Raw genomic sequence first — 17113 nt, forward strand, 5'->3', positions numbered from 1 at the left:
TTTGCCTAGTGAGCTCGAGATCGCATCATGCAAGCCTGTCTGGCCAGAATTGCCAACTTGAAACTTTGAGGCAAGTGGTTCTAACCGGGCCTGGATCTCCCTTCATAAAGCAGTCGAAAACCGATATTAAGCGCGCTCATCAGGCCGCGGATAATATTCTGGATCGCAGGTGAACTAAAGTGCCAGCCAAACCCCCATCTGTCATAGCCTACGGAGCCAGCCGCCCTTGCAAATGCATTCAACAACGTGTATCACCAGAACTCTCAGCAGAACACCCCGTATCAGACTCACACCGCGATGGCGACCACTGGGGAGACGACTGTTGCACGCCAGAGCAACTGAATATCTACAATGCAATGATCCGGATCTGACGGAATCGCAACGTCTGGTTCGGACATCCATCGCAAAGATATGTGCCAACTTCCCCGATGAATACTGGGCCAAGCAAGAGGAGTTAAAGAAGTTCCCGACCGAGCTCTACGATACTCTTGCGAAAGATGGCTGGCTGGGGATATGTATGCCTGAGCAATATGGCGGATCGGGGCTGGGAATTGCAGAGGCGGCTGTTATGATGCAGACCATTTCCGAGTCTGGTGGTGGCATGACGGTCAGTTACCTCTACTCGCTTCTGATATTGGTTCCGAAAGCGCTACAATTCAACGAGAAACCTCTATCGATCACTGACTAGTACACAAGGCAGCATCATCCATCCACATGAATATCTTCGGTCTCGAACCAGTGGCCAAGTTTGGCACCGAAGAACAGAAAGAACGCTGGCTCGTCCCTCTCATTGCGGGCCGGGAAAGAGCCTGCTTTGGTGTGACTGAACCCAATACAGGTCTAGATACCTTGAAGCTTCAATCTTCCGCTACGCGCGACGGAGATGACTATGTCTTGACTGGATCCAAAATCTGGATATCGACGGCCCAAAACGCACAAAAGATGCTTATATTGACTCGGACGACACCACTCGATCAAGTGAAGAAACCTTCGCAGGGCCTGTCGCTGTTCTACACCGACATGACCGATGCAGTCGAGATAACAGAAATTCCAAAAATGGGGAGAGCTGCTGTGGACACTAACACGTTATTTTTCGATGGCTGGAGGGTCCCGGCAAGGGACTTAGTCGGCAAGGAAAATGAAGGGTGCGTACTCCTTCCTGCCTGAGGCTGTGTCATTCTGGCATTTGACTGATCAACGTTGTGTTATTGTGTACAGCTTCAAGATGATCATGCACGGTATGAATGCAGAAAGAATCCTCATCGGTGCCGAAGCTTTGGGGCTCGGCTATACAGCTCTCAGGAGAGCCGCCATCTACGCCAGCGAGCGACACGTTTTTGGTCGACCGATTGGAAAGAACCAAGCGATTCAGCACCCACTGGCCGACAGCTGGATGAAGCTAGAAGCTGCCAGACTTATGCTATATCACGCAGCAAAGATGTACGACCAGGGCTATGACTCGGGTGAATATGCCAATGCAGCAAAATACCTGGCCGCGGAGGCCGCGTTCGAAGCATGCGAGCGAGCTGTCATGACGCATGGTGGTATGGGCTACGCCAAGGAATATCACGTCGAACGGTATCTGCGCGAGGTCTTTATCCCTCGTATTGCGCCCGTCAGTCGGGAGATGATCTGTAACTACATAGGCGAGCGGGTTTTGGGATTGCCAAAATCCTATTGATAGCACGACCGTTGCGGCTTTTCATCGACCAATAAAAGCGGGCTTCCTCTTCTCCTTGAATGCCAGTAGAGCCTCATTGCGATCATCTGTGTCAATGACCGTCTCGTACTGTGCATTCTCACCCTCCTCATTCCCAGCATCGATGGCCTTCAGAGCAGCACGGACGCCGAGCGGGCCTCCATCACATATCTGCGTAGCCAGCTTCAACGCTTCAGTGAGCGCTTGTTGCCGTGCTACCTCCGCGGTATCATTTGTTGTACCAACGAGCCTGTTGCACAGACCAAGCCTGAAAGCCTCGTCCGCGTCAACGCGACGTCCAGTCAGGATCAGGTCTTTGGCATGGCTTTTACCGATGAGTCGTCCCAGTCTATATGTCCCACCAGCTCCTGGTATGATGCCGAGTCGTGTCTCTGGTAGACCTACCACTGCCGTTCTGGCGAAAACACGAAGACTTGTGGCCATGGCGAGTTCTAGACCGCCTCCTAGTGCCACCGAAGAGACTGCTGCAATCGAGGGTACAGGAAGATCTTCAATAAGCCGAAGGGTGGAACGGAGTGAGTCGAGAAAAGCCGCGCTCCTGTGATAATGCAAGACCCCATCAGCGAACGAAACCGAAGAAGAATAGTATCGCGGGCCCGAGAAATATGAGCGACGTACTCTGCCCTGGTGAACCCAAGCCGTTCTTTCAAGTCGGCTCCAGCGCAAAAGCAGTTGTCCAGCGCACTTGCGATGATGGCCGCTCGAACGGGCGTACAGGAATCGCGACTCTGGCCCTCGATCTTTACTACCTCGGACCGAAGGTCTTTCAAGAGATTGCGAGAGATGGCGTTTCTGGTTTCGAACTTGTTCAAAGAGAGGACTCGAATGACACCAGTATGAGGAGCCGGGTAGTCTTGCACTGCGAGTGACTTGCTGCTGATCAAGCTGTAAGACCGGGTACATCGTATCGACCGGAATGATCGAAGATTGGATTGGATCGATGGTCTTGCCATGTTGTCACTTGTATTGTAGCCTTGAAACGAGGCATTATGAACCGGCGCGTCTTAAGCAGGGCTGGGTCATCAGATATTCAAGACTCTGCCTTACATAATTGCCTTGCGTCGCGTTTGTCCCCCAGAATGGCGAGAACACTGGCCGCCAGCCTTACGCACGAATTTGCATGAACATGCGTGACACGCTCGTCGGAGCTGGTCACCATAGTGATGTCGTCGGAAAAGCCGCCGACAGACCAATCGACAGCCAGCCATACAACACTAAAGACCGTTCACTACTAGTAGTTAGTTAGCTACTCGTAGCAATAGTCTCGAAATCCATGGGTAGACGTCAGGGTTCTCCGCGGTTGGCAGACCGTCGGCGAGGTCGGCTCACTCGCCTCCATGCTGCCCCTGCTTTCTCCTCAAGAACCCCCATACGGCCCCACCATTATGAGGACATTGTGGGAGCCTCGGTGCGGCGCCGAATGAGCCGATCTCGATCGCGACAGCGACTCATATCTCCCTCCTGTAAGAAGTCAACCCAGAATCTGCAAGCTTTTGTCGCACGAGCACTTATTCAAGCTCTGTGGTCAAGATGAGTTCAACGACGCAGACGGTGCAGTCGAAAGGGATTTTCCACGGACTCCCGACATATCCTACCACTCCTGACTTCCAGAACCTCACAGCGATCGTTACGGGGGCAAATGGCATCTCGGGCTACCACATGGTGAAGGTGCTCGCTGCCGCGCCTGAGCGATGGGGCAAAATTTACTGTCTCTCACGCCGACCTCCTCCCGACTATTTCTTCGAGGGTTTGGGCGACCAGGCAGACCGGGTCGAGCATGTTGAGGTGGATTTTCTGGCGGATCCCGACAGCATCGGCAAGGGTCTGGCAGCGAAAGTCGCTCGGGTGTAAGTAGAGTGGTTCTTGGGGGTGATCGATGTTGTGAGTAGTGCTCCGTACTGATCCGGTCTTCATAGCGACCATGTATTCTTTTTCTCCTACATGCAGCCCGCTCAGAAAGGCGGCATATTAGGCATGTGGTCGAATGCAGATGAACTGACCAGGGTCAATGGTGAGTCTTGGATGACCGTGCATGACGGAGATACTGAACTATGTCCCAGCGAGTCTCCTTGAAAACTTCATTGGGGGACTCAAGGCGGCCAAATTGACACCCAAGAGATTCCTCTTACAGACGGGAGCCAAACAGTATGGATTCCACATAGGCCCGGCTACCAGCCCATCTTTTGAGTCGGACCCAAGAATCACTTCCGAGAAGAACTTTTACTACGCTCAAGAAGATCTTCTCTCGGCATATTGTCACGAGTCCGGTGCCCAGTGGGAGGTTGTTCGCCCCTCCTACATCATCGGAGCCGTTCGCGATAACCTGCTCAATCATCTAGTTGGTATCGCGGTTTATGCCTCGGTGCAAGCCTATCTGAAAGAGCCCCTCTCTTTCCCCGGGGACTACATCGCCTGGGACCGCGAGTATTGCCAGAGTACGGCTTTGTTGAACGCCTATCTCGAAGAATGGGCCGTCCTGTCACCACACACGGGCAACCAGGCATTCAATGCCCAGGATGGGTTGCCCTTCACCTGGGGCAGGTTATGGCCCTACCTCGCCGAATGGTACGGCACGTCCTGGAATCCCCCAGAAGCAGACCCTTCGAAATACAGAACAACAGAGTCGAGATGGGAGGAGACTCCCAGAGGGTAAGTGAGCCCCCTAGATTTTTTTGGCTACATTGAACCCAAACTTGAAACTCACATTACACGCACAGATACGGGCCCCGAGGGGTTACTAGGTCCTCGTTCAGCTTCATGGAATGGTCGGAACAGACCAAAGTGGTACAGGCGTGGAAAGAGTTGACAGCGAAGCATGCTCTGCTTCTCGATCCGTTTGCCGATCGCGCGCGAATATTCAGCATGACTGATTCTGCTGTGATTGGAGGTTGGCCTTTGTCTCTGAGCATGCGGAAAGCCGTCAAATTAGGATGGCATGGCTGCGTGGACTCGTACGAGTCGGCTTTCCACACGCTTCGCGACCTGGCCAGGATAAAAGTGGCGCCGCCGCCTGCGAAGACCACTTTCACAGAGTAAATGCATGGGGTTGGATTGCTATCTAGGTAGATGCCTTCGCTACATGCTTAATTTGCTCCGTGGCTTGATAAGGAAGCTCATGTGGCTGTAAGTAATGAAAGGATGTGAAGGGTGAAGGGGTCTGTGGGGGCAAACACGGGGGTCTCGGGGTTAATCAACTGCCCGCGGGACCCCTCAGAACTTGGGGAGGGACGGGGATCTGGCTCGTCAAGCTTACGCGGAGAAGGCTAGTGACTAGGTTTAGTGTGCCTAATTAGTGACGCCTAGAGAGCCCATTCTTAGCAGGCCAAGGATACTGAACTGGGCGTCATCAGCTCGAAGTCCATAATCCCTGCTTCTTTGTTTCCACCATCCCTACTTGCTGAAAGAAACCACTGCCATTACAGTACTTTGGTTTCCCTTGAGTCGATACAAGGATCTTCGCACACATACAGCTCTTCAGGAACGACAAACATGACTGCTTGTGATCGCTGTCACAGTCGAAAAACGCGCTGTGATCAACAGCAGCCCGAGTGCGGCTCCTGCTTGAGGAGTGGCGTGCGCTGTACATACCCAGAGAAGCTGCACTACCGCCATGCAAGACGTCTTGAACTGGAATCCCTGCAGCAACGTGTCTTGTCACTTCAGCGTGAGAATGAAGTCTTGAGAAGCAATCGCTCTGGTAGTCCCGGGACGACTTCAGCAAATCTCGACGATAGTGCTCACTCAAATGGAGTGAGACAGTCGGATCATGCTAGATCCCAATCAACTCAGCACCGCGACAACAACACCAACAACAACCCTGTGGCGGTCCCAGCCAGCAGCCCACCATCAGATGATCTGTCATGGACACCGCTGGCTTCTGAAGCATCTAGAAAGCCAGCATCTCACGGCAAATACCTGGGATCCAGCGCCGGAGCGAACTTTATCGACCTCGTCGAAAGCGTTTTTGACGATGCACCGGTTCCAGCAGGAGAAACATCCGCCGGGGTCTCACAAGCCTATTCCAGATCGCGGCTGGCCAACGACACCGTTTCTCTGTCCGCGTCAATGCCGGATAGACGGACGGCATCACGATTGGTGGCTAGCTATTTCGATCACTGGCACGTCACGTTTCCGCTGTTGTACCGGCCAAGTTTCACGCTCCTCGTCGAGCGGATATACCGCAGTCCAAATGAGTACTTGGAAGACCGCAGCAGTGCCTTTGTCTTCAATATGGTCCTGGCCCTCGGATCAGCGGCGGCCAAGCGCTTTGAGTGGTCCTACAAGGACACCGAGTCCTATTCCAGGCAAGCCATGGTCAACTTCTATGATATCCTCAGGTACCGCGATCTTCGATCCCTCCAAGCGCTGCTGCTGTGTTGCCAGTATGGCATCCATGCAAGTTTGCGTGACACTGCAGATGAGATGTGGGATCTCCTCGGGAAAGCGGAGCGAATTTGCGTCGAAATCGGCCTTCACCAGTCAGTCCAGTCAGCACGCAGTTCCCGAAGCGATTATCATCTGACTGGCTTGGTTCCCATGGCTGTGCGAGCGGAGATGCAGAAACGATGTTTCTGGTGTTTTTACAGTCTAGACCGGTACGTTGGGAATCCGCGCACATCTCGCTTCCGAAGGTCAAGATGGCTAACATGTTCTTCAGCATCGTCAGTGTCACACTCGGTCGCACTCTGACCTTGTCAGACGACGATATCGACACGCCCCTGCCTTCGCCCTTGGATGACGATGAGTTGGAGAACCAGTCTACAAGCACCGACACCTCCGCCGTGGATGCAAATGAGCGGATCTCACCTTTCCTTCGCTTGATCTACGTTCGCCGGCTTCTGGCCAAAAGCCATCGGCTCTTGCACACCAACGTGGCCATGAGATCCCTTCAAGCTCCCGAAAAGAGAGCGATTCGCCAGAATCTCCTGTGCGAACTTCAAGACTGGAGGCAGAGGACGGCAAACGCGATGCCCTGTTCAAACGACGAGTCCTCTCTGGCCATCTCGGCATTCCATTGCGCGAGCTGGTGGGAAGCCGTCTACCATAATGCAGTGTTGGTGCTGTTTCGACCTCCGGCCACCACGACTCTGATGGGAAATGCCGCCGATAGCCAGCCCATGGTCCAGGACAGCGAAGACGTTCTCAAAATCATGTGGGAAACCTCGCGCAAGCTCATCTCGAACTACCGAGAGGTGCTACAAGCTCGACGCCTGAATTATTCGTGGATATGTCTGTACACCATCTTCATGGCCGGCCTTACGAATGTGTACAGTGTCGGCCAGTGGGCTCGTCGGCGCAAGCTTGACCCGGAATCCTTCTTGCCGCCCTGCTCGGACGTCATGACCGACATCAAGAACTGCTCGAACATCCTGACCGCCATCTGCGAGCGATGGGACGACGCGCGCCAGTCGTGCGAGATTTTCAGCCGTCTGAGCGATAGTGCTTTCAAGGAGTTGCTCAGGGCTCATCTTGCTAGTGCCGCGTGCGCTGCTCAGTCGGTGCAACAGCAGCAGCAACAGCAGCAGTCGGCGAATGCTGCGGCGTCGGCCCACCACCACCACCACGGCGGAGGTGGTGCTGGCGCTACTGGGATGATGGCAGGTGGTGGTGGTGGCAGTGGCAGCAGCGTGATAACGCACACGGAATTGCATTCTGTCAATAATTCGCTGCCTGCGCTTCACCAGGACGCGAGGATGGATGATCTGGGATATGGCTTTCAGGATCGGAACGGGAACGGCAATGCGCAGTCGAATTCCATGTTTGATGACCTGGATGGCTTCCAACATACGTTTCAAGACATGCAGAATGCTTTGTATGGAGGTGTATATGACGGATCGAGCGAGATCATGACCGGACTGGCCCGGAACTGGTTCGATCTTGAATGAACTCCTGCATGTTGATGGCTTGGTGGACTTGGGGCCACCTGTGCCACCCGTTGTGCTAGCGAAGGGACACGTTCGAACCGTGGTTCGCTGGATGTTGGTACGGCCTTCTTGAACAGACTGGGTACAAACGACAATTCAAAATTACTACTGGTACAAGTGAATTATCTTTGTACATGGTCATATCTTAACTTGGTAAAATCTCAAACCACCACCATGGCTTTCTGCTCCATCTCATCTTGACCGTTGAATGTGATGGGACTAAATTGACACACTTGGCCGCATGAGGGCCCCTCATGGAGGGCACACACTTTCATGCGAGAGCACCACCGCTCCTGTTGGGTTTCGATTCCAGATGAATAGCGGCGCCGCTTTCCTTGTCTGCCGCAATCTCCTTGTCCAACTCTGCTCTTTGCTCGTCCGTGAGGTCGGTGAGATGCACGGCGACCTGGTCTCCAAACCTCTCGCCGATCTCCTCGAGCGACAAGCCCTTTGTCTCTGGGAAATAGTACCAGATGAGCGGGATGTTGATCGCGGTGAGGATGATGAAGAGGAGATAATACTTCCAGCCGACTTGGGCGAACGCGGTCGGCGCGGCCTCCAGATAGGCGATGGTCGAGAGGAACAGACAAGCCACGCCGAACGACAAGCCGCGCGAGCGGATGTGGGTGGGAAAGATCTCCGAACAATAGACGTAGGTGTTGGCGTCGATGCAACAACCGTAGCTTTTTAAGGTAGTAACCAGTCAGTTAGTTTTCTCTCGAGTAAAACCGAAGGACGACCGGAAGAGGGGAAAGGGAAAAAGCTACTAGTACTTACAAGGTGATGTACAGGAAGAGGAAGAAGACACCTGCGCTCAGACCTGCGTGGTTGGTGGTGCCGATGTACTCTGCGCTCAGGGCGGCTTCGAAACACAGGCTGATCAAGCATCCCGTGAAACCAATGACTAGTAGTGTGTCAGACAGAGAGTTAGGGAAGATTTGTTGCAGCAGAGGATTGGTGAGAACACCTACGTAGAAGCTTGACACGTCCAACCCTGTCGATGAGGAGGGAGTTGATATAGTTCCCGCAGCATGCTACCGAGACGTAGGCCGCCGCCAGGATCAGGGGCAAGCTGCCCGTGAAACCGAGGCCTTGATACAGCAATACACTGTAGTCTTGAAGGGGTGCGTTAGCCCAGATCTCAATTCAGGGACTTTTCAGGATCATATATGTGCGAACGTACTGTAGATCACCAGAATGCCCGTCGACTCGGCCCCGAACATGGTCAAGAAGGCACAGACCATCCGCTTCCGGTATGAAGGTTTGGTGAAGAGAGTCCAGAGAGTCTCTTCCGAAGCAAATGCCTTGTCGGCGATGACCTGGCGCCGCATCTGATAGAACTCCTCGTTGGCGAAATGTGCCGCTTCCGAGTCGACATTTTTCCCGTCCGAGTGAAGTTTGAGGACGATTTCCCACGCCTCTTTGGGTCGGTCGTTCATCAACACTAGCCAGAAATTCGGTCAGCAACAGTAACTTTACTGCAACTATGCGAAGGGGAGGAGGGAGACTTACGCCACCTGGGCGATTCCGGCAGGAAAGGCGTCAGAATCAGCATCGCCAATGGCCAGAGGCATTGTAGGCACAGCGGAAAGCGCCATTGGAAGTGGTCGTTTGTGGAGAAATAACAGGCCACGCCAATCCAGGCGGCCAGAGAATATCCCAAGACCAGTACCACACCTGTAGAGCCATTTTAATGGGGGGGTCCTTTCTAGAGGGCCGGCTGAATTCGATCGGGTTTGTCACTGACCGTGCTGAGAGACCAAGAACCCTCGCGTCGCTGGCGGTGCGATTTCTGATTGGAACAGTGGCACCAAAACCACTAGAATGCCTGTGACCATTGTAAGAAAACACAAAAGCCCAATTTTAACCGGTATTCTGTTGCTTTCTTACCAACAGCAAAGCCACCTAGCAGGCGGCCAACGAGGAACATAGCAATGTTTACCGCTCCTCCTTGAAAGGCACCACCCACAATCGCGACAGGGGTGGCGACAAGTAGGGTCTTTCTGCGACCTAGATAGTCACAAGCCCAGCCATTGAAGATGGCGCCAATAAAGCCACCCACAGAAAAGCAGCCGTTCATGGCGCCGATGATGCTGTTGGTATAGTCATATCTGGGTGCTGTGGCGTCTTGCGTGAGGTCGAAGTATTCGAACCATGATGGTTGACCAAGCGTGGTGGAGACGATGCTGAAGGTATAGCCGTAGGTCAAGCTACCTAGACAAAGGGCCAAAACAATCTGTCCATTGACGGATTAGTTATATGTCTTAGTAAGAGTGTTGCATGTTTGTATCGCCATAGTCGGCTTGAGTAGTCAACGTACAGCTAGGTTGAAGAAAGTGACCTTCCGCTCCACCATTTTGCCGGCGAGTTGGGCAGGCGCGTGCAGGGTAAGTATTGTTTTCAAGGGTCAGGAGCTCCGTGAGAACCGTATATTGACTTGAACTGGTTCTGAAGAATATCAAACACTTGGGAATAGGCTGAATCAGGAAGCATGAGGTACAAGCCGGGTTCTGGAGTGTGTCAGCAGACAGAACGTGCAGGAAGAGACAAGGTCTGGAAAACTGCAAAGGGCAGGGGTTGCAGAGGCCTCAAATAGAAGCATTGCAACAAAGCTTGATATGTACTCCATGCGGACAGATACTTCCGACATCTCTCAGGCCGGAGGTCGATCTCGGCGAGTAGCGACCGAAGGCAGAGTCGAGAGTCGAGACTTGGAGATTGTCCTGCTTAGCCCCTGGCCCCTTGACAGATACCGCTATTCGCCGTGGACTGCATGGGACCATAATGCGGACTAACTTAGAGTCAAAGGGGGCATCATTTCGATGAACTTCTCGGCCTCCGCGCTTTGTAGAGAGCTTACCTGGGGAACACCCCACATTCGAGCTGTTCAAGCTGCGGTGTGTGCGCCGCCAACGTGGACTTGACACCATGATGTGCGGGACTTGAGGCCACAGGCACCCAAGGTTCGACCAGGTAACAACTGTGCTCAATATAATGTCCCAGTCTGACGCATGACCTCTGGAGACACAGGAGTATGATACCGGTTGTCTGAATCTCTCCAGATGTCTCTCTTGACCATCATCTCTTAGGGGTAATTGGGGTGGAGTGTGGAGATGAGAGTGATGAAGGCATGCTTGAGAAAGGGGGGATGGAAGGTTGATTTGTTTTTTAAAACCATGCTCTTCATTTCATGTTTGCGAGGAGACACTGTGCTCGATAATGACCGCTACTACTAATACGTATGATTAGCAATATTCCCGTGCTCCCGAAGGATACCTTAGTGAAGTAATTCGACGGTGTTTCCATGACCCGCTGTATTCTTCCTCAGAACAACCCTCCATGTGTCGACGCTAACAGTAATTTGCGGTTGGAACACGATACCGCCACTCAGCCAAACATTGATACAGTTCAGACCTTTTCGTGAGGTGGTTGTCAATTTCAGTGGCGAAAGATCCTTCGGGTGTGGCCCGTGACTTCTAGTTGTCCACAGTGATCTTCACATTTTTCTCTCCCTCAGGAATGATTTCCTTCTCCTTCTGACCCTTGAGATGCGGCAACTCGACGACAGCTTCGCCAATGATGGTCAGAGCCCGCTTGATCTCCTCCTCCGTGATGACCAACGGCGGCGCCAAACGGATGATGTTTTGATGCGTTGGTTTGGCCTGTTCTTAATTAGCAGAGATCCTCATTCCAACCTTTCGAGGTGCAGCTTACCAACAATCCCTTCTCCTTCATCAGCATACACAGGTCCCAAGCACTATGCCCATCCGTCTTAGACTCGTCAATGACAATGGCATTCAACAACCCCTTGCCACGAATGGTTGTGATGAGCGGCGAATTCAGATCCCTCAGTCCGTCACGGAAAATCTGCCCGAGCTTTTCGGCACGCTCGACCATCTTTTCCTCACGGACGACCTCGAGCGCGCGGATGGCCACAGCGCAGCCGAGTGGGTTACCACCGTAAGTCGAGCCATGCGTGCCGGGTTCAATGGTGAGCATGACATCCTTGCGACCGAGCACACACGAGACAGGGTACATGCCTCCTGATATGGCTTTGCCGAGCAGAACCATATCAGGCTTGATGCCGGCCCATTCGTGGCAGAGCAGCTTGCCGGTGCGGGCAATGCCGGTCTGGATCTCATCACAGATCAACAGCACGTTATGCTTGTCGCATAGAGCACGGATCTCGGTCAGGTAGTCATCGCTGGGCACGACGATGCCAGCTTCACCCTGGATTGGCTCCACGAGGAAGCCTGCAATTTTGTCGCCGTGGGATTCAAAGGCTTCACGGACGGCAGAGACATCGTTGTACGGAATGGTCTTGCCGGTGGCTGGGTTGACGCTGCCAACGCCGGGAAGGAACGGGCCATAATTGTCGCGTGACTCGGGATCTGTCGACATGGAGATTGCTGAAAACTGTGGCAAAAATTAATACTCAAGGTCGGAAGCAAAGGAAGGACGCTTACAGTTCGACCGTGGAAGTTCTCAGCCACACTGAGAACGAGGGCATCCCCTTGGGGGATGCCTTTAGATTTGTAACCCCATTTTCTGGCGATCTTGATGGCGGTCTCGACGGCTTCGGCACCAGTGTTCATGGGCAGAACCATGTCGAATTTGAAATACTTTGTGACGAACTCGGCGAACCGGGGGAAGACATCGTTGTAAAATGCCCTCGAGCTGAGTGTGAGCGTCGACGCCTGTTCCACTAGGGCTTTCACCAATTCTGGGTGGCAATGGCCCTGATTCACGGCTGAGTATGCGGAGAGGAAGTCGAGGTATTGTCGACCCTCGGGATCCCATACCGTCGTGCCCAGCGCTCTGGCGAAGACGACAGGTAAGGGGTGGTAGTTGTGTGCAGCATATTCGTGCTCGGCATGGATGGCTTCTTCCGACGTTGAGGCGTGGTACCTTGACCGATCTGGTGTGCCGGATGGATGGAATGCTGGAGCAGTAGCTTTCAATTGTGTGCCAGTACTGTGACCGTTGAGTTGTGTGACACCGTTGGAGCCATCGCCATCAACCGCAGATGGTGCCATCTTGTTGTTATGTGGTTGTGTGGGACTTTGGGCGCGGCTTTGATATAAGAAATGCAGTGCAGTTGATTGGTCACTGAAGTTGAGATCTATGTGACGAAGAAAGTCGAGATGGCCTTCCGCTGTCTTTATCTAGCTTTTCGACAATCAAGTGATGTGATGTTGTCCTCCGGCAGCCTGGAGGCGAGTCAGATTATGTACCCTGTGTGCCTGTCTCTTTGTGGACCGGACAATCGGTCATGTGCAGAGATTTCATGGACTCAAACTCACCTGTTTGCTAATTGCTATTCCCCTAAGTGCAGTTGTATCCCTAATGGAAGGTGAATGATCGCTAAGAGCAAGCCTAAGCGTGCCCTGACCTTGGCCCGCAATTGTGGGCAAAATGAATGGTTAGGCTTGGTGGTTGGGATATGCAAGGGCAACAAGGACACGGAGGGGCAAAACCTATCCCACGCAACACTCGTGGTTCCTGTGCGATGTCATTGTGCGGCTAACTGCGGTTGAGACTTTGGTCTCTCCATCTTGTGCTCACTCACTCTGCTATAGGGCGCGGCTTACTCTCGAATCACAAATACGTATCCTTTACTTTCTACAGTTCTACTGATCCTCCAAGATGGCAGCTTTGAAAGGTCCCGGCGCTCCTCAGAAACATGATGGCTCCGGTCTGCGCATCGCCATTGTCCACGCTCGCTGGAACACCACCATCATTGATGCCTTGCTCAGCGGCGCAAGGAAAGCCATGCTGGACTCTGGAGTGAAGGAAGAGAACATTGTTATCGAATCAGTACCTGGGTCCTACGAGCTCCCTCTGGCAGTCCAACGAGTCTATGCTGCATCTCAAATACAAAGCACTGCGAGCACGGTAGCTGGCGGTGTGGGCAGTCTGGCGAGCGGTATTGGAGACTTGCTTGGTGGGAGCAATTCGACAACGGATCTGCAAGGAAGCTTACAACCGGGCGCTCCAGAGCCAGAGAAAGACAATCAAGCATTGAGACATGCCTTCGACGCCGTAATAGCCATAGGAGTGTTGATCAAGGGAGAGACAATGCATTTCGAATACATTGCAGACGCTGTGAGCCATGGCCTCATGAGGGTACAGCTGGACAGCCAGGTCCCGGTGATCTTTGGGCTTCTGACCGTGCTGAACGAGGGTCAGGGTCTGGCAAGAGCAGGTCTCGAAGGAGGCACCGGAAAGGAAGCGAAAGGACACAATCATGGAGAGGACTGGGGCAATGCCGCCGTTGAACTAGGGGTGAAGCGAAGAGGTTGGGGTGAAGGCAAGATTGCAGGTTCGTGATGGACATAGAGAAGTCATTGCCGCTCGACTTCCATAGGATATCCGAATCGGGGGACAGCTCACTCGATGCAATTTTATTCATGCTGCGAATTGCATCCGGCTCAAAGAAAAGAACCTTATGGATGCCCGTCTCGAGTTTTGAGCCTGCTTCGCGCGTGAATGCCAGACCTATTTACCATGTTGGAACGCCAGTAGTGCTACAGTACTCTTGAAAGTATGCAAGCTTATTACTCCTGCATGGCACCCTCTTCGTCCTCATCTTCATCATCACCTTCCAGACTCTTCTTTGCCGCCTTTTCCGCTTCCTCTAATAGATCCTGTGGCACATGTTGATGTCGACCTTTTGTGGGACCATCCAAGGTTGAGATCCAGGTCATTTCCAATTCGAATTCCTTGTCTTTCGAATCCTCGTGAGCAACATAGATGATTCTCGCAGCCTCCATGACAGCATCTTTCAGAGTGAGGGAGCAGGTTGGTGAGCCTAAGTCCAGCTTTTCTAACTCAGCCTTTGCGGCTTGTCGTCCTTTGCCGGTCGCGGCACCGTAGTAGCCCTTTCAGACAGTCAGTAGGTGTTGCATCGCCTGTAATCTCTCCACTCACCCAGTACAGCCCGCTGGGCTCGATCATGTATAGACCAGGACCACCTCTCTTGACGGCCTCCTCTTCAAACTTTCCTCCTGCGCCAGACTTTGGTCCTAAGCCGACCTGGCCGTCAACACCGAGCTCAGCTTCCGAGTCCCAACCACCTAATATCGCAGTGACACCAAAGGGCCGCACGGAGGAGTAGAGTGTGTAGGCTTGGACGTAACCTCCCATTCTGGATGCCAGAGCATTGATGGGGATTGGACCTTTGTATGTTTGCCGCCAACTGCTAGCCTCGTCTCTTGCCCTGCTGATGAGATGTCGGCCATCCGGCAGTAAGCCTGAGCAGACAACACCTGCACCGCGGTCTACTGTTGATATTCTCTTGTTGCATCCCGGTTTGAGGAGCTTTGAGCTGATGATCTTCTCGCAAGCAAGGACGACTCCATGTTTTGTTCTTATTCCAATGCAAGTATTGCCGTTTTCCACTGCTTTGACCGCGTATTCGACTTGGAAGTTTCGACCGTCAGGAGAGAAAACAGAATTGGACAGATCATAACCTGTTCCTATCGACGTCTGTTTGCGAAGAAGTTAGTAACCTAGACAGTTGCAACGAGGTATGATGCTCTACCATTGCGATTCAGGTGTCTCTCTAGTTGTACGAAGGATCAATGACGACTGAAGCAACTGGGCAAGCAGTACAACGGATGGGCTCTGGAAGCAAAGTGAGTCTAGGTAGACAGTACTGTTCATTCAGCAATCATTTACGGCTTGCAAGCACTCCAGGCCTCCGCAATGCGCGTCGCTGCTTCAAGTTTCCTAAGCGCATACGGCCACCCCAAAACGGTTTAGCTCAAAGACGGAGCCTTGGCTTGGTTTCCGGCGAGCGTCGGGCACCTGCCAGCATGTCAGTTCGTCATCCACGACATCCTCCTTTCAAGTTCTCCCTTCTTAACCGCCCTTCGTCTCTCTTCTAACACCCTCATCTCTCATAACTTGACTTCATTCTTGCAAAGTTCGATCGCTCAAGCTTTGATGTTGAGCTGAGGTATCGACCTTGCACGACCAACTACATCTGCCTCGTCTTTCAAAAACCCTCTCTACCCCGCTTCTCTCCTATCTGTCTGCCTTGACCGTATCTTTTCACAAACCCGCAGCTCTCCGCTACCGGGCTACTTCAGGACCGGACCTGTCTTCTTTGAACCGGACATCCAGGACAGTTGGCCCTTTGTTCTGGACTCTTGGACCTCTGGAACTCTCCTTGAACACCGGATCCGGACACTGGACCATCGGAGCTTCTATAGCAATTGTGTGTTTTAGTTAGTACAATACGATTTTGAGGCCTAAATCACGAATTTTTGCTTCTTCCTCTTCCTGGTTGTCGTTACTGCAAGGATCTCTAACAGCTGGTGTGGTCAATCTAAAGTCTTGAGTCATGGCCTCAGCGTTTCACCGATGCCAGTATTGTGGCTGCGAGACGGATCTCTCTGGCAATATGGCAGTGTTTGAGGAAAATCCACACTGCAGACAGGTCTGTCCATTCCAATTCCGATTCATGACCTTCTGATTCGTTCTATCAGTGCGGACTATCGGCTTCGGAGAGCGACATCAAAATGCAGGACGACTTGATCAACATGATGACGAGAAACCTTCAGCTCGATCCTATTCAACACCACAATGGTATGTCGATGCCGCCGACCCCTCAAGTCGCCCCACAGTCACCACCGATCACATACATAACCCAGCATTATCACCACTCTGCACATCAGGTACAGTCTCACGATCTCCCTGCTTCCTCAGTACTTGAAGAGGCCGGAATCAATGCTTCGGCTTTGTTTCCATCACAGTTGTTACTGTTCAAGAATGCAGATCTCGAGCAGAGATCGAGATTGATAGAACTCTGGCGAATAGCGCCTCCGACCTACGGACATCAACTGCACCCCGATGACCTGGGGAATTGGCCACAGACGAGCATGGAAAGAGAAGAAGAGGCTGCAAGATATCGTCTTCAAATGGCAGGACAAGAGAGGTTGAAGAACTTATGTGCTTTGCCAGGCTACCAGAATCGAACTGCTGAGCCTTATATGGCTTCTGGTTACGGCAACAACGCTTTGGATGGAATCGCAGATGCCAATGGGACAGAGTACAAACAGTCGAATGATCCAGCCTACAACAGCCGGGAATGGTGGCATTTGTCGGAAGGAGAACCTATGGAGCATCAGTACGGCATGCTTCAGCAGATGTGGGGGTATGGATTCAATTACCCTTCAACAAAGAAGAATGATGGTGACGCAGAGATGTCTTAGGACGGATCACGAGCGGTGATGTTGGAGCATTGTGTATCGATCTTGTTTCGATCTGTCCGGCTGCATAGATTGGTCATGTAGATAGGGGCTTGACTTTCCTTTGTTTATTGGGTTTAATCACAAAGTACATATGTCACTCTTGCTGGTATCACTGTCCTGGAAATGCCAGGAATAAGCTTGTTGTGGCTTGTGTAGCTCGCCTGGTACTCTCGCTTCGGGGTCAGGCTATTTATTCGCCGGCCCAGTAACCG

At 52.6% G+C, this 17113-nt stretch overlaps 9 protein-coding genes across 9 annotated transcripts; 5 read left to right on the forward strand and 4 right to left on the reverse strand.

Moving 5' to 3' along the window:
- Positions 1 to 8: 8 nt before the first annotated feature.
- PV05_01804 (uncharacterized protein) lies at positions 9 to 1681 on the forward strand (the record flags this gene model as incomplete). Its single annotated transcript, XM_013466844.1, has 3 exons — positions 9 to 607; positions 697 to 1145; positions 1219 to 1681. The coding sequence occupies exons 1-3, from the start codon at positions 233 to 235 to the stop codon at positions 1679 to 1681; spliced, it is 1287 nt and encodes a 428-aa protein (XP_013322298.1). The 5' UTR covers positions 9 to 232.
- Positions 1682 to 1702: 21 nt separating this feature from the next.
- On the reverse strand, positions 1703 to 2673 carry PV05_01805 (uncharacterized protein; the record flags this gene model as incomplete). The annotated part of the gene is made up of 2 exons (XM_013466845.1): positions 1703 to 2258; positions 2339 to 2673. 2 exons carry the CDS (start codon positions 2671 to 2673, stop codon positions 1703 to 1705), a joined length of 891 nt encoding a protein of 296 aa, XP_013322299.1.
- Positions 2674 to 3208: 535 nt separating this feature from the next.
- On the forward strand, positions 3209 to 4876 carry PV05_01806 (uncharacterized protein). Its single transcript, XM_013466846.1, has 4 exons — positions 3209 to 3567; positions 3637 to 3731; positions 3781 to 4369; positions 4438 to 4876. Exons 1-4 carry the CDS (start codon positions 3251 to 3253, stop codon positions 4754 to 4756), a joined length of 1320 nt encoding a protein of 439 aa, XP_013322300.1. The 5' UTR covers positions 3209 to 3250; the 3' UTR covers positions 4757 to 4876.
- Positions 4877 to 5209: 333 nt separating this feature from the next.
- PV05_01807 (uncharacterized protein) lies at positions 5210 to 7628 on the forward strand (the record flags this gene model as incomplete). The annotated part of the gene is made up of 2 exons (XM_013466847.1): positions 5210 to 6315; positions 6378 to 7628. The coding sequence occupies 2 exons, from the start codon at positions 5210 to 5212 to the stop codon at positions 7603 to 7605; spliced, it is 2334 nt and encodes a 777-aa protein (XP_013322301.1). The 3' UTR covers positions 7606 to 7628.
- Positions 7629 to 7758: 130 nt separating this feature from the next.
- On the reverse strand, positions 7759 to 10255 carry PV05_01808 (uncharacterized protein). The gene is made up of 8 exons (XM_013466848.1): positions 9965 to 10255; positions 9535 to 9880; positions 9392 to 9472; positions 9157 to 9321; positions 8828 to 9088; positions 8616 to 8759; positions 8422 to 8548; positions 7759 to 8327 (listed from the first exon to the last, which is right to left on the reverse strand). The coding sequence occupies exons 1-8, from the start codon at positions 9998 to 10000 to the stop codon at positions 7916 to 7918; spliced, it is 1572 nt and encodes a 523-aa protein (XP_013322302.1). The 5' UTR covers positions 10001 to 10255; the 3' UTR covers positions 7759 to 7915.
- A 545-nt stretch (positions 10256 to 10800) lies between these two features.
- On the reverse strand, positions 10801 to 13077 carry PV05_01809 (ornithine aminotransferase). The gene is made up of 4 exons (XM_013466849.1): positions 12948 to 13077; positions 12111 to 12854; positions 11359 to 12060; positions 10801 to 11306 (listed from the first exon to the last, which is right to left on the reverse strand). The coding sequence occupies exons 2-4, from the start codon at positions 12678 to 12680 to the stop codon at positions 11121 to 11123; spliced, it is 1458 nt and encodes a 485-aa protein (XP_013322303.1). The 5' UTR covers positions 12681 to 12854; positions 12948 to 13077; the 3' UTR covers positions 10801 to 11120.
- Positions 13078 to 13155: 78 nt separating this feature from the next.
- PV05_01810 (6,7-dimethyl-8-ribityllumazine synthase) lies at positions 13156 to 14209 on the forward strand. Its single transcript, XM_013466850.1, has one exon. It carries the CDS (start codon positions 13291 to 13293, stop codon positions 13972 to 13974), a length of 684 nt encoding a protein of 227 aa, XP_013322304.1. The 5' UTR covers positions 13156 to 13290; the 3' UTR covers positions 13975 to 14209.
- Positions 13954 to 15326, reverse strand: PV05_01811 (uncharacterized protein). Its single transcript, XM_013466851.1, has 3 exons — positions 15188 to 15326; positions 14575 to 15132; positions 13954 to 14525 (listed from the first exon to the last, which is right to left on the reverse strand). The coding sequence occupies exons 1-3, from the start codon at positions 15188 to 15190 to the stop codon at positions 14202 to 14204; spliced, it is 885 nt and encodes a 294-aa protein (XP_013322305.1). The 5' UTR covers positions 15191 to 15326; the 3' UTR covers positions 13954 to 14201.
- Positions 15327 to 15485: 159 nt separating this feature from the next.
- On the forward strand, positions 15486 to 17001 carry PV05_01812 (uncharacterized protein). Its single transcript, XM_013466852.1, has 2 exons — positions 15486 to 16087; positions 16137 to 17001. The coding sequence occupies exons 1-2, from the start codon at positions 15992 to 15994 to the stop codon at positions 16860 to 16862; spliced, it is 822 nt and encodes a 273-aa protein (XP_013322306.1). The 5' UTR covers positions 15486 to 15991; the 3' UTR covers positions 16863 to 17001.
- Positions 17002 to 17113: the final 112 nt, after the last annotated feature.

The sequence above is a fragment of the Exophiala xenobiotica genome (assembly GCF_000835505.1).
Source record: "Exophiala xenobiotica strain CBS 118157 unplaced genomic scaffold supercont1.1, whole genome shotgun sequence".
Lineage (NCBI taxonomy): Eukaryota > Fungi > Ascomycota > Eurotiomycetes > Chaetothyriales > Herpotrichiellaceae > Exophiala > Exophiala xenobiotica.